The 15,267-nt window shown below is 38.2% G+C and overlaps 1 protein-coding gene across 5 annotated transcripts in view; it reads right to left on the reverse strand.

The window, feature by feature from the left end:
• Positions 1-15,267, reverse strand: part of CDC20B (cell division cycle 20B) — a 61,104-nt gene that overhangs the window by 24,106 nt on the left and 21,731 nt on the right. For all 5 annotated transcript variants that reach the window (XM_045493242.1, XM_045493250.1, XM_045493214.1 and 2 more), the window contains 3 exons: positions 9,245-9,473; positions 8,138-8,268; positions 2,352-2,445 (listed from right to left, as the gene is read on the reverse strand). In XM_045493242.1, the coding sequence (XP_045349198.1) occupies positions 2,352-2,445; positions 8,138-8,268; positions 9,245-9,473 (454 nt within the window). The remainder of the gene's footprint in view (positions 1-2,351; positions 2,446-8,137; positions 8,269-9,244; positions 9,474-15,267) is intronic.

Consider the following 15,267-nt stretch of genomic DNA (forward strand, 5'->3'; position numbering starts at 1 on the left):
TGTCTCTAAGCCAATTTGACAATAAATTATATTTAAAAAATATTTCATGGCATTTTTTAATAAAAAGCCTGAGTGCCAGACCCAAATGTGACAACAGACCTTGTGGAAAGCACACATAAACCTTATATCATACTATGAATATTTATTCTGTCACTTGAGTTTTTAAAATCAAAGTAGTTTGGGGGTGCCTGGGTGGCCCAGTTGGTTAAGTGTCAGACTTCGGCTCAGGTCGTGATCTTGCAGTTCGTGGTTCCAGACCTGCATGGGTCTTTGTGCTGACAGCTCAGAGCCTGTAACCTGCTTTGGACTCTGTGCGTGTGTGTGTGTGTGTGTGCACGCATGTGTGTGTCTCTCTCTGCTCTTCCCCTGCTCATGCTCTGTCTCTGTCTCTCAAAAAAAAATAAATGTTAAAAAAAATTTTAAATCAAAGTAATTTCTGCATATCCATTGTCTGTCACATCAACAATTACCTGATAGACACTACTCTGAGTTTTTGTCAGTAAACATTTGTGGGTTCATTTATTTCAGCTCTTTGTCTCACTGGTTCTGTACCAGAGCATGCAAAGTTATTTCTGGCTAGTTTTACCCTTGAATATCTGAGGTCAGGGTCATATCTTGGGCTCAGTTTTAATTCTCATCCAAAGACCCAACTAAGTATAAACCACAGGCCACTGTCTTTTCATCTGTACAACCACTTGGCTTGTGATCAAACTAAAAATGACATAAATGAATAGGTGTTGAGCCCACCCAAGTAATTTGTGCTCTCTATGAACACATGCCTTTGGCTAAAAGCGTAAGAGCTTCACAGTGCTAAACCAAGAAGTAGATTAATACTCCCAGCCTTGGTGTTAGCCATGAAGACCTACAGTTGTGAGTCAAACTGCAAGGTTGCTGGAAACACTCAAGCACCGCCAATAAAGGTTTTTTAAAAAACAGGTACAAACTTCCAGTTACAAAATAAGAGTCATAGGGATGTAATGTAGAGCATGGCAATTACAGTTAATAATACTGGATTACAGGGGCGCCTGGGTGGCTCAGTCGGTTAAGCGGCCGACTTCAGCTCAGGTCGTGATCTCTCGGTCTGTGAGTTCGAGCCCCGCATCAGGCTCTGTGCTGACAGCTCAGAGCCTGGAGCCTGTTTCGGATTCTGTGTCTCCCTCTCTCTGACCCTCCCCCGTTCATGCTCTGTCTCTCTCTGTCTCAAAAATAAATCAATGTTAAAAAAAATTTTTTTTTAAATAATAATAATACTGGATTACATACTTGAAAATTACTAAGAGAGTAGACCTTAAGAGTTTTTATCACAAGAAAAAAAATTCTGTAACTAAGCATGGTGATGGATGTTAACTGGAATTACTGTGGTGATCATTTAACAATATATACAAATATCACATTATTATGTTTTGTTTTGTTTTGTTTTGTTTTTTGTTTTTTAAATTTTTTTTTTCAACGTTTATTTATTTTTGGGACAGAGAGAGACAGAGCATGAACGGGGGAGGGGCAGAGAGAGAGGGAGACACAGAATCGGAAACAGGCTCCAGGCTCTGAGCCATCAGCCCAGAGCCCGACGCGGGGCTCGAACTCAAGGACCGCGAGATCGTGACCTGGCTGAAGTCGGACACTTAACCGACTGCGCCACCCAGGCGCCCCTCACATTATTATGTTTTATACCTGAAATGAATACAATTGGCCTTTGAACAACATGGGTTTGAACTGCTATGGTCCACTTATATGCAGATTGTTTTTTATAAATACCATACAGTAATATAAATGTATTTTCTTTCCCTTATAACTTTCCTAATAACATTCTTTTCTCTAACATACTTTATTGTATGAATATAGTATGTAATACATATGGCATACAAAAGATGTGTTAATCACCTGTCCAAATTATTAAGGCCTCCAGTCAACCATAGGCTATTAGCAATTAAGTCTGGGGGGAGTCAAAAGTTATATACAGATTTTCAACTGTGTGAGGGGTTGTTTACTTTTTAGAAGTGTGATATAAGTAGATTGAAGGAGGTGAATGAGGCAGGAGAACTAAGTTGTTATCTACTCTGCTAGAAAGTTATGATAAAGTCTAAAATCTCAAAAAAAGAGCAGTTTACAAATATTACTTAGAAAATAGTTGTAAACATTATCAACAAGAGCCAAACCGTGGCAAGAACCCAAATGTCCACCAACTGACGAATGGATAAAGAAGAATAAGGAAGAAATGAAGAAGGCAGGGAGAGAGAATTATCTGAATTTTATAATTATGTTTATTAGTCTAATAAATATAAAAAAGGAATGAAGAAGGCAGGGAGAGAGAAGGGTAGGAAAGAAGGACAAACAAAATCTTTGCCCCATACCTTTCCAAACACATTGGGATTTCTCACAGAGCTGCATTTTCCCACTAGCCCACTGAGCCACCTTCTGGGTCAAAAATAGCTGGTTTAGGCATTTCTGAAAACAAATAAATACTTCTTTAGAAACATACATGCACATCTCAGATGTTATGCATGACATAGTGTTAAACCAGTAATTCACCAGCAAGTTCAAAGTTTCCACATTATCAAAACCAACACTACAATTGTTATTATTTATTACCTAACCAGCATGTAGTGAATACAGTGCTAAGCATTTTACATGTATTATTTCTAATCTCCCCAAAACTCCATAGGGCAGGTATTACTCAGCTAGAATAAAATCTTCTTTACTCTTCTAGCCTAAAAGTCTTTTTAGCCCACAAACCAACTAAAAGGCCAGTGAGATCATCAAAGCCTGCAAGAACTGAAATGTCATGATATTTCTGGTACGTTGTGAAACTGAAAGACCTCCCCAAGATGATAAAGTTGATTGTATGTTAAAGCTACTTTTTCAAGAAAGATTTCTTTCAAAAGATGCCTCTCAGCATTCAACCTGGAAGTGCTCTTTCAGTCTGTTACTGAGATTTTCTCTGGGTCTTAATTTTCCTCCTCTGTAGTATGTTGAGATTGAACTAATCATCCTAAAGGTCTTTTTCCATTAACACCTTCACCTATTAGAAATGGGAACACCAAATCACTGGGATCTTAAGTAACATACCTCAGTTTCCACGAACACAAAAATCGGATTGCTGTTTCTTTGGACCAGTATACAAAAAGCACTTCTGACATTCTTACATCCAACTTCAGTCAAAAACAGATGAGAAAATTACTACAAGTATAAAGAAAAGTACTTGCAGAAATTTCCTAGAAACATTTTAGCAGTTAAAGCAGAGATGATTCCTTTTTTTCTCTTTCATGATAATATATTTAATCTTACATATAAAACAATTGTGGGATCACCATAATTCACACAGAAGTCTCTCTCACAGGCATCATTTTGAGATTTTGGTTTTCTTCCCAGATATCATGCCACATAATAGGCATTGTCAGTCAATGAATCATGGATTTTTAGGTTTTCTAATTAGAACAATTCAGTATAAAGCAGGGTTTCCCACTTTCAGCACCACTGGCATTTGATGGTAGATAATTCATTATTGTGGGGGGCTGTTCTGTCCATTATAGGACATTTAGCAGTGTCCCAGCCTCCATCTACTAGATACCCTCTCACTAGGTTGTGAAAATCAAAAATCAGACATTGCCAAATGTCCCCTGGGGAGCAAAATCACCTCCAGTTGAGAACTACTGATAACAAATAATGTTCCTAAAATCGACTGGCTTCTCCAGTATCTATAGTCAGCACAAAGCTGCCCAAGACATTACCTGGCACAGTGTGCTTCTGTTTGATGTCCCCAAGGGTGCTCTACCCCAGGTAAGATCTATTAATTACTTTAATGAACAATTTGGCCTAGAGCTGACTATATATCATAATTTTGAACATCTCCCCAGCTGTGCAGGCCATTGTTGTAGAAACACCCCCACATGACTTCTGAGGACCACATGAAGACACACATTTACTGTCAATGCGAAAGACCTCACTGTATGTGCACTACTCCTGATGCTGCTTGATTTCTAATCAGTCATTAAACAAATGCTTTACATAAAATAGTGAAACAGTTTCCATTATCCCTTTCTCAGGTTTTCCAGTGATGCTGGGACGATGTTCTGATTGGATTACAATTGCTGTAACAATGGTAGTTTGCCAACACCATTGTGACCGCACAGAGCCACCTACTTACTGCCACCAGTTACTATAGAGCCTAAGGGAGAGAGTAAAAGGAAGTTCTGAAGATCAAGGCAGTACAAACTCCAACTGGCAAGACGTAGGGTGTGGAAAGGCAATGGTGCTAATAACCTGGCCTGGACGTAAAGTCAACATTTCCCCAATGACTCAGAACTCTCTAACCTTCTGCACTTCCAAACCCTTAACCAACAGTAGAGCACTCAGCAAAAGACCTGCTCTAAGATATTTGTTTTCAATTTGCATATGATTTCAAATAATTAAATTTTACATTCACGATATTGTTCCTCTAGCAAGATATATATGCCAAACACTGAAAGCACATACTAAATGAGAAACTGCCTAAATTGAGAATTTATGACGTTCCTAGTGTAACGCTTTCTAAATTAAACCTTTATTCCTTCAGGGGCGCCTGGGTGGCGCAGTCGGTTGAGCGTCCGACTTCAGCCAGGTCACGATCTCGCGGTCCGTGAGTTCGAGCCCCGCGTCAGGCTCTGGGCTGATGGCTCAGAGCCTGGAGCCTGTTTCCGATTCTGTGTCTCCCTCTCTCTCTCTGCCCCTCCCCCGTTCATGCTCTGTCTCTCTCTGTCCCCCAAAAAAAAATAAATAAACGTTGAAAAAAAATTAAAAAAAAAAAACCTTTATTCTTTCAGAAGCTCTTCGTTGGATTTGATACACTCAAAAATATGCTATTGATATTTCATGTGCCCTAAGATTTGGGTCAGATTCCTCAAAGATCTTAAAACCATAATAAAGGGGCTCTTGGATGGCTCAATCGGTTTAAGTGTCCAACTCTTGGTTTCAGCTCAGGTCATGATCTCACAATGCGTGACTTTGAGCCCCATGTCAGGCCCTGAGCTAATGGCACAGAACCAGCTTGGGATTCTTTGTCTCCTCTCTCTGCCCCTTGCCTGCTCGCACATTCTCTTGCTCTCTCAAAACAAATAAATAAACATTTAAAAACACATAATAAATAAGATACTTAAAAGAACGAAATTAACTTAGTCAAGAAACAAAAAAAAAAAAACAGTAAAAAGGACTTAAGGGAAATATTTAAAAGACCATCTTGTAGAGGAAGAATAGAATGTATCCTGAGTGACCCCAGATGCCAGACCAAGTCACAGAATAGTTGGAAATGATTGTACAAGAGATCTTTTGGCTGAGGGGAAACATACTATAGTATATGTAATTTTATTATATTTTTAATCTTTACCTTTTTTAATGTTTATTTTTGTAATATGAGTATAATTAACATACATATAAGAGTTTCAGATGTACAATATAATGATCCAATAATTCTATACATTACACAGTGCTCGTCATGATAAACGTACTCTTAATCCCCATCACCTATCACAGCCATCCCCCCCACCCACCTCCCTCTGGTAACCATCAGTTTGTTCTCTGTAGTTAAGAATGTTTCTTGGTTTGTCACTTTTTCCTTTGTTCATTTGTTTCTCAAATTCCACATATGACTGTAATCATATGGTATTTCCCTTTCTCTGACTTACTTCACTTAGCATTATACTTTTGTGCTACATCTCTGTTGTTTCAAATGGCAAAATGACACTTTTTTTAAGTTCATTTATTTTGAGAAAGAGAGCACAAGAGAGTGGGAGAACAGCAGAGAGAGAGAGACAGAATCCCAAGCAGGCTCCGGCTGTCAGTGCAGAGCCCAACGTGGGCCTCAAACTCATGAACAGTGAGATCATGATCCGAGCTGAGATCAAGAGTCAGATGCTTAACCAAATGAGCCACCCAGGTGCCCCAAAATGTCATTCTTTTTATGGCTGAGTAATATTCCATTATGTATATGTATATATATATATATTTTATTTATTTATTTATTCATTTGTGTGTATATATATACACACATATGTATATATACACACACATATGTATATATACATATCTCTATGTACATACATATAGATATGTGTGTATATATATATATGTATATATATATATATATATATGTATATATATATATATATATATATATATATATATACCACATCTTCTTTATCCATTCATCTATTGATGGATCCTTGAGTTCTTTCATATCTTGGCTATTGTAAATAATACTCCCATACACATTGTGATGCATATATATCTTTGAATTAGTGTTTTTGTTTTCTTTGGGTAAATACCTAGTAGTGGAATTACTAGATCATATGGTAATTCTATTTTTTTTTAAATTTTGAGAGAGAGGGCACGAGCAGGGGAGGGGCAGAGAGAGAGGGAGAGAGAGAATCCCAAGCAGACTCTTCACCGTCAGCACAGAGCCCGATGTGAGGCTCGAACTCATAAACTGTGAGACCATGACGTGAGCTGAAAGCAAGAGCCAGATGCTTACCCAACTGAGCCAGCCAGGCACCCCTGGTAATTCCATTTTTAATTTTTTGAGGAATGTCCATGATGTTTTCCACAGTGCTGCACCAGTGTGCATTCCCACTAACAGGGCACGGGGGTCCTTTTTCTCCACATCCTCACCAAGACTTGTTATTTCTTGTCTTGATTTTAGCCATTCTGACAGGTGTGAAGTGATATCTCACTGTCATTTTAAGTTGTGTTTCCTGATGATGAGTAGTGTTGAGCATGCTTTCATGTGTCTTTTGGCCATCTGTAGGACTTCTTTGGGAAAATATCTGTTCATATCTTCTCATTTAATTAGATTATTTGATTTTTTGGTGTTGAGTCATATAAGTTCTTTATATATTTTGGATACTAATCCTTTATTGGATATTGCAAATTTCTTCTCCCATTTGATGGCTTTTGATGGTTTCCTTCACTGTGAAAAACCTTTTATTTTGGTGTAGTCCCAATCACTTAACTTTGCTTTTGTTTCCCTTGTCAGAGGAGACATATCTTTAAAAAAAATGTTTCTACAGCTGATGTCAAAGAGATTACTGTCTATGTTTTCTTCTAGAAATTTTATGGCTTCAGGAACCACATTTAGGTCTTTAATTCATTTTGAGTGTATTTTTGTGTATGGTGTAAGAAAGTGGTCCAGTTTCAATCTTTTGCATGTAGCTGTCCAGTTTTCCCAACACCATTTGTTGAAGGGGCTTTCTTTTTCCCAGTGCATATTTTTGCCTCCTTTGTTGGAGACTAATTGACCATATAATTGTGGGTTTATTCCTGGACTCTATTCTGTTTTATTGATGTATGTATCTGTACTGTGCCAGTACCCTACTGTTTTGATTTTTACAGCTTTATAGTATATCTTGATATCTGGGATTGTGATACCTCCAGTTTTATTCTTTTTCATGTTTTCTCTGGCCATTCAAGGTCTTTAGTGGTTCTATACAAATTTTAGGATTGTTTATCCTGGTTCTGTGAGAAATGCTGTTGATCTTTTGAAAGGAATTGCATTAAAACTGGAGATTGCTTTAGGTAGTATGGGCATTTTAACAATATTTCTTCTTCCAATCCATGAGCATGGCATATCTTTTTATTTGTGTCCTCTTCAATTTCTTTCATCAGTGTTTTATAGTTTTTGGAGTACAGGCCTTTTACCTCTTTGGTTAAGTTTATTCCTAGGTATCTGTTTTACTGTTTTTGGTGCATTTGTAAATGGGATTATTTTCTTAATTTCTCTTTCTGCTGCTTCATTATTAGTGAATAGAAATGCATTGGATTTCTGTATACCTATTCGATATCCTGTAACTTTATTTAATTAATTTATCAGTTCTATTAGTTTTTTGGTAGAGCCCTTAGGGTTTTCTCTACATAGTATCCTGTCATCTTAATCTTTACCTTTTTGATGTCTCATTTTCACTTTTTTGATTAAGACTAACTAAACTTATATTATATTTCTTTTACAAAGTGCCCTTATTCATGTCCTTAACTCACTCATTTTTTCTATCAGGAACCCATCATTTTCTTACTGATGTGTAAGAGCAGCTAAGCCAGCTCTTTCTTCACATTTGGGACTCAATTGTCTGAGCATGTCAGGATATGAGATCTTCAGTTTTTTGTCTTTACCCACCTGGCCTTTTGAGGCAACATTTTCATTCCAGCCTCTGCCCAGTGCATGAGGGGCCTTGCAAAAATGGAGAGCTGAGTTATTTGTTTCAAAATTCCCTTTGATGGGGGTCTTCAGTGGTTCTTTGTAGGATCCTGCAAGAAAAACATTTAGTTTTTAATTTGTTCTTCAAAACAAGATAATCACTTTGGTTGGAAGTCAACCCATGGTGTCTTTCACAATAGAATGTGAAACCACAGGCCCACATCTCTCTAAAAACCATGGATATGGGGGTAAAGGAGGAAAGACTGGCCTTGTCAAGAATGCCAGGGTCATAAGTGAGCACTGCCTCAGTGGCCTCTGTAAGAAATGCCAAGATTAAAGACCTGATTGCAACTGCAGCAGCAGCAGAAATGCATTATCTCTGAATGGAAAGAACATACTTGCACATCTGAAGAATAGATACAAACAGTTCCATAGGTTAAAGTGATGGAGCAAACGTATCTGGTTTGCCCAAGCTATGATCCTTCTGCCAGGAAATCACTATGGGATGCTTGCTTTCCCAACATTGACATCCACTCTATGATCATGAGCAAATCACTTTGCCTCTCCATCTCTCTGTTATAGAAAGATGCTGTAAGGGTAATTTGAGATGACAGTAGTGAAATACTTTCCAAGTGAAAGTAATAGCAAAGTCAGTGTTATTTGCATCATTATTATTCATATCTGTTCTCTTCTCAAGATTGAGAAAGCCCTTTACCAGATTTTTAACTACATAGAAAACCTTGCCAAGTCATCCTGTAAAACTAAGTATTTTTCTTCATATCACTTGTTCAACAGAGGAGCTAATAAGAACCACTGAAAAATCTTACATATGTAATCTTTACAAAAGGAATCATATACCAATGTAAATCTCAGAAATGCATCTAAAATACAGCATACTGTCTTTTGTTCTTGTTTCATTTCCTGCCCCTTCCCCACCACCTTGGAAATTTCTTATTCAAAGGAAGGAAGAAAAGGAAAGCAGTTGACTAAATGTGATACTAGATAGTTCTATGCTACAGAGATTCTTTGAGGAATTCTATTTCATTGACATTTTTTAAATGGCCTGTGGAATTTCTATTACCTCACCTAGAATCAAGGTCTCTTTTTCAGGAGTTATCTTCAGCACGGATCCAGAAGCTTCTGGGAGGTAAGTGGTTGAAAGCTCTTCCTCAAAGGAATCAACTGCCAGATCCCTGGTTTGGCTTTGCCGCCATCTGGTGGTAATTGGGCTACTGGCAACAGGAGCTTCTGCCGACAGTCTCTTCACAAAGTTGCTCTTAAAGTTTGAATATGTAGTATTAACTCCGTCAAATATCTATTTAACATAAAAAAAAAGCCGTAATTTATAGTGGCCTCAACGATGCAAAATTAAATATTCCTTAAAAGGAGAATTATTAACAACTCATTTAGTACAACACAAATTATATATGAGATTTTTTATTTTCGTGACCTGAGAGAATGTTATTTTGTACATATATAAATATGTATGTGTGTGTATACTTACAGCCTCGGTTCAAGATTCTCAAGATATATAAAAGCAGCTTATGGCGTGATTATATTTACAGTTTTTTTTTTTTTTTAATTTTTTTTTTCAACGTTTATTTATTTTGGGGACAGAGAGAGACAGAGCATGAACGGGGGAGGGGCAGAGAGAGAGGGAGACACAGAATCGGAAACAGGCTCCAGGCTCTGAGCCATCAGCCCAGAGCCTGACGCGGGGCTCGAACTCACGGACCGCGAGATCGTGACCTGGCTGAAGTCGGACGCTCAACCGACTGCGCCACCCAGGCGCCCCATACAGTTTTATAATTACATATCAATATAAATATGAAGTTGAAATAGCCATTTATATTGAACATGTAAAATCACATGTTCGTATAAAATCACAAAATTGCAAATCTGGAAATAAACAGTAATTTTCTTTTTTTATTTTCTTTTTTTAATTTTACATCCAAGTTAGTTAGCATATAGTGTAATAATGCTTTCAGGAATAGAATCCAGTGATTCATCTCATACATATACCACCCAGTCCTCATCCCAACAAGTGTCTTCCTTAACGTCCCTTGCCCATTTACCACAGCCTCCCACCCACAACCCCTCCAGCAACCCCCAGTTTGTTCTCTATTTTTAGAGTCTCTTATGTGTTGCCCGCCTCCCTGTTTTTATATTATTTTTGCTTCCCTTTCCTTATGTCCATCTGTTTTGTATCTTAAATTTCTCATATGAGGGAAATCATGTGGTATTTATCTTTCTCTGACTAATTCTGCTTAGCATTATTCACTCTAGTTCCATCCATGTTGTTGCAAATGGCAAGATTTCATTCTTTTTGATTGCCAAGTAATACTCCATTGTATATATATACCACATCTTCTTTATCCATTCATCTATCGATGGACATCTGGGCTCTTTCCATACTTTGGCTATTTTTGATAGAGCTGCTATAAACATCGGGGTGCATGTGCCTCTTCAAAAGAGCACACCTGTATCCTTTGGATAGATACCTAGTAGTGCAATTGCTGGGTTATAGGGTAGTTCTATTTTTTTTTAATTTTTTTTAATGTTTATTTATTTTTGAGAGAGACAGAGACAGAGTGAGAGTGGGTTAGGGGCAGAGTGAGAGGGAGACACAGAATCCGAAACACGCTCCAGGCTCCGAGATGTCAGCACAGAGCCCGACGCAGGGCTTGAACTTGCAAGCCGCGAGATCATGACCTGAGCCAAAGTCGGACGTTCAACCGACTGAGCCACCCAGGCGCCCCTAGGATAGTTCTATTTTTAATTTTTTGAGGAAACTCCTTACTTTTTTCCATAGTCGCTGCACCACTTTGCATTCCCACCAGCATGGCAAAAGAGTTCCTCTTTCTCTGCCTCCTAGCCAACATGTGTTGTTGCCTGAGTTGTTCATTTTAGCCATTCTGACTGATATGAGTTGGTATATCATTGTGGTTTTGATTTATATTTCCCTGATGATGAGTGATGTTGAGAATTTTTTCATGTGTCTGTTAGCCATCTGGATGTCTTCTTTAGAGAAGTGTCTATTCATGTCTTTTGCCCATTTCTTCACTGGATTATTCACTTTTTGGGTGTTGAGTTTGAGAAGTTCTTTATTGATTTTGGATACTAACCCTTTATCTGATATGTCATTTGCAAATATCTTCTTCCATTATGCTGGTTGTCTTTTAGTTTTTCTGATTGTTTCTTTCACCATGCAGAAGCTTTTATCTTGATGAGGTCCCAATAGTTCATTTTTGCTTTTGTTTACCTCACCTCCAGAGATGTGTTGAGTAAATTGCTGCAGCCAAGGTCAAAGAGGTTTTTGCCTGCTTTCTCCTCGAGGATTTTGTTGGCTTCCTGTCTTATGTTTAGGTCTTTCATCCATTTTGAGTTTATTTTTGTTTATGATGTAAGAAAGTGTTCTAGGTTCAATCTTCTACATGTCACTGTTCAGTTTCCCAGCACCACTTGCTGAAGAGACTGTCTTTATTCCATTGGATATTCTTTCCTGCGTGTCAAAGATTAGTGGGCCATATGTTTGTGCATCCATTTCTGGGTTCTCTATTCTGTTCCATTGATCTGAGTGTCTGTTTTTGTGCCAGTCAGTACCATATTGTCTTGGTGATTACAGCTTTGTAATACATCCTGAAGTCTAGAACTGTGATGCCTCCAGATTTGGTTTTCTTTTTCAGGATTGCTTTGGCTATTCGGGGTCTTTTCTGGTTCCTACAAATTTTAGGATTGTTTGTTCCAGCTCAGTAAAGAATGTTGGTGTTACTTTGATAGGGATTGCATTGAATATGTAGATGGCTTTGGGTAGTATCGACATTTTAACAATATTTGTTCTTCCGATCCATAAGCATGGAATATTTTTCTATTTTTCTGTGTCTTCTTCAATTTCTTTCATAAGCTTTCCTATAGTTTTCAGTGTGTAGAATTTTCACCTCTTTGGTTAGATTTATTTCTAGGTATTTTATGGTTTTTAGTGCAATTGTAAATGCGACCAATTCCTTGATTTCTCTTTCTGCTGCTTCATTATTGGTGAACAGAAATGCAGCCAATTTCTGTGTGTTGATTTTATATCCTGTGACTTTGCTGAATTCATGAATCAGTTCTAGCAGTTTTTTGGTGGACTTTTTTGGGTTTTCCATATACAGTATCATGTCATCTGTGAAGAGTGAAAGCTTGACCTCCTCCTTGCTGATTTGGATGCCTTTTATTTCTTTGTGTTGTCTGATTGCTGAGGGTAGGACTTCCAATACTATGTTGAATAACAGTGATGAGAGTGGATATCCCTGTCGTGTTCCTGACCTTGGGGGGAAAGCTCTCAGTTTTTCCCCATTGAGGATGACATTAGTGTTGGATCTTTCAACATGGCTTTTATAATCTTGAGGTATGATTCTTCTATCCCTACTTTCTTGAGGGTTTTTATCAAGAAAGTATGCTGTATTTTGTCACATGCGTTCTCTGCATCTATTGAGAGGATCATGTGGTTCTTGTTTTTTCTTTTATTGATGTGATATATCACATTGATTGATTTGCAGATATTGAACCAGCGCTGCATCCCAGGTATCAATCCCACTTGATGGTGGTGAATAATTCTTTTAATGTATTGTTGGATCCAATTGGCAATAAATAGCAATTCCCTAGTTCAAACTTTTCATTTCACAGATGAGAGATCTGAGGCCTAAGTTGCTCAACATTCATCTCATTCCCTCTGAGAAATCCCAGGAGTTTGGTATTACAGATCCTACGGTGGCAAACCATACCATGGATCTATGTGTGAAATTCAATTGCGAATGACAAACTGGAAATATGATATATATATATTTTTTAATTTTAACATTTATTTATTTTTGAGAGACAGAGAGAGACAGAGCATGAGCGGGGGAGGGGCAGAGAGAGAGGAAGACACAGAATCTGAAGCAGGCTCCAGGCTCTGAGCTGTCAGCACAGAGCCCAATGCAGGGCTCTAACTCACAAACCGTGATATCATGACCTGAGCTGAAGTTGGATGCTTAACTGACTGAGTCACGCAGGCACCCCAAAAATATATTATATTTTTAATAAAATGTAGGGCATGTTAGGTTATTACCCTTGTGTAAAGGACTCTCAGAGAAATTTAGACAAATTTACAATCCAAATAGAAAAAAAAATAGAACATAGGACCTAAACGGGCAATGCACAAAAGAAATAATTAAATGCTCAAAAAATATTCAACCTTGCTGGCACAAAAACAGACACATAGACCAATGGAATAGAATAGAAACCCCAGAACTAGACCCACAAACGTATGGCCAACTCATCTTTGACAAAGCAGGAAAGAATATCCAATGGAAAAAAGACAGCCTCTTCAACAAATGGTGCTGAGAGAACTGGACAGCAACATGCAGAAGGTTGAAACTAGACCACTTTCTCACACCATTCACAAAAATAAACTCAAAATGGATAAAGGACCTGAATGTGAGACAGGAAACCATCAAAACCTTAGAGGAGAAAGCAGGAAAAGACCTCTCTGACCTCAGCCGTAGCAATCTCTTACTCGACACATCCCCAAAGGCAAGGGAATTAAAAGCAAAAGTGAATTACTGGGACCTTATGAAGATAAAAAGCTTCTGCACAGCAAAGGAAACAACCAACAAAACTAAAAGGCAACCAACGGAATGGGAAAAGATATTTGCAAATGACATATCGGACAAAGGGCTAGTATCCAAAATCTATAAAGAGCTCACCAAACTCCACACCCGAAAAACAAATAACCCAGTGAAGAAATGGGCAGAAAACATGAATAGACACTTCTCTAAAGAAAACATCCGGATGGCCAACAGGCACATGAAAAGATGTTCAGCGTCGCTCCTTATCAGGGAAATACAAATCAAAACCACACTCAGGTATCACCTCACGCCAGTCAGAGTGGCCAAAATGAACAAATCAGGAGACTATAGATGCTGGAGAGGATGTGGAGAAACGGGAGCCCTCTTGCACTGTTGGTGGGAATGCAAATTGGTGCAGCCGCTCTGGAAAGCAGTGTGGAGGTTCCTCAGAAAATTAAAAATAGACCTACCCTATGACCCAGCAATATCACTGCTAGGAATTTATCCAAGGGATACAGGAGTACTGATGCATAGGGGCACTTGTACCCCAATGTTCATAGCAGCACTCTCAACAATAGCCAAATTATGGAAAGAGCCTAAATGTCCATCAACTGATGAATGGATAAAGAAATTGTGGTTTATATACACAATGGAATACTATGTGGCAATGAGAAAAAATGAAATATGGCCTTTTGTAGCAACGTGGATGGAACTGGAGAGTGTGATGCTAAGTGAAATAAGCCGTACAGAGAAAGACAGATACCATATGGTTTCACTCTTATGTGGATCCTGAGAAACTTGGCAGGATCCCATGGGGGAGGGGGAGGAAAAAAGAAAAAAAAAAAAAAAAGAGGTTAGAGTGGGAGAGAGCCAAAGCATAAGAGACTGTTAAAAACTGAGAACAAACTGAGGGTTGATGGGGGGTGGGAGGGAGGAGAGGGTGGGTGATGGGTATTGAGGAGGGCACCTTTTGGGATGAGCACTGGGTGTTGTATGGAAACCAATTTGACAATAAATTTCATATAATAAAAAAAAAATATTCAACCTTGCTAGTAATCAAAGAAATGCTAACTTAAAACAATAACAAGATGCTAGCAATGGTATTTTTTAATGACAAGCCCCAAGGCTGAAGGTTCTAGAAACAAACACTCGCATATATTGCTGTTGGAGTATAAATTAGCATTGAAAAAGGAGGCACATGGTGCATAAAGACGGGAAGGACTCAATGTTTACCAGTAGAGAATTGACGAGGTAGATTTTTGTGACATCCTTAAAAGAGAATATTCTGCAGCCATTAGAAATTAGGACATACATTAAGGAAATGCAAATCCAAAACACAATGATGTACCACTTCATACGCTCTAGGATGGCAATAGATGATAGGTAGGTAAGTAGATAGATAGATAGATAGATAGATAGATAGATAGATAGCAAATGTTAGTAAGAATGTGGAGAGACTGGAACCGTTACACATTGCTTATGAAGATGTAAAGTGGTACCACTGTGGATAACAGTTGGCAA

Source organism: Leopardus geoffroyi, chromosome A1 (assembly GCF_018350155.1).
Source record: "Leopardus geoffroyi isolate Oge1 chromosome A1, O.geoffroyi_Oge1_pat1.0, whole genome shotgun sequence".
Classification (NCBI taxonomy): Eukaryota; Metazoa; Chordata; class Mammalia; order Carnivora; family Felidae; genus Leopardus; species Leopardus geoffroyi.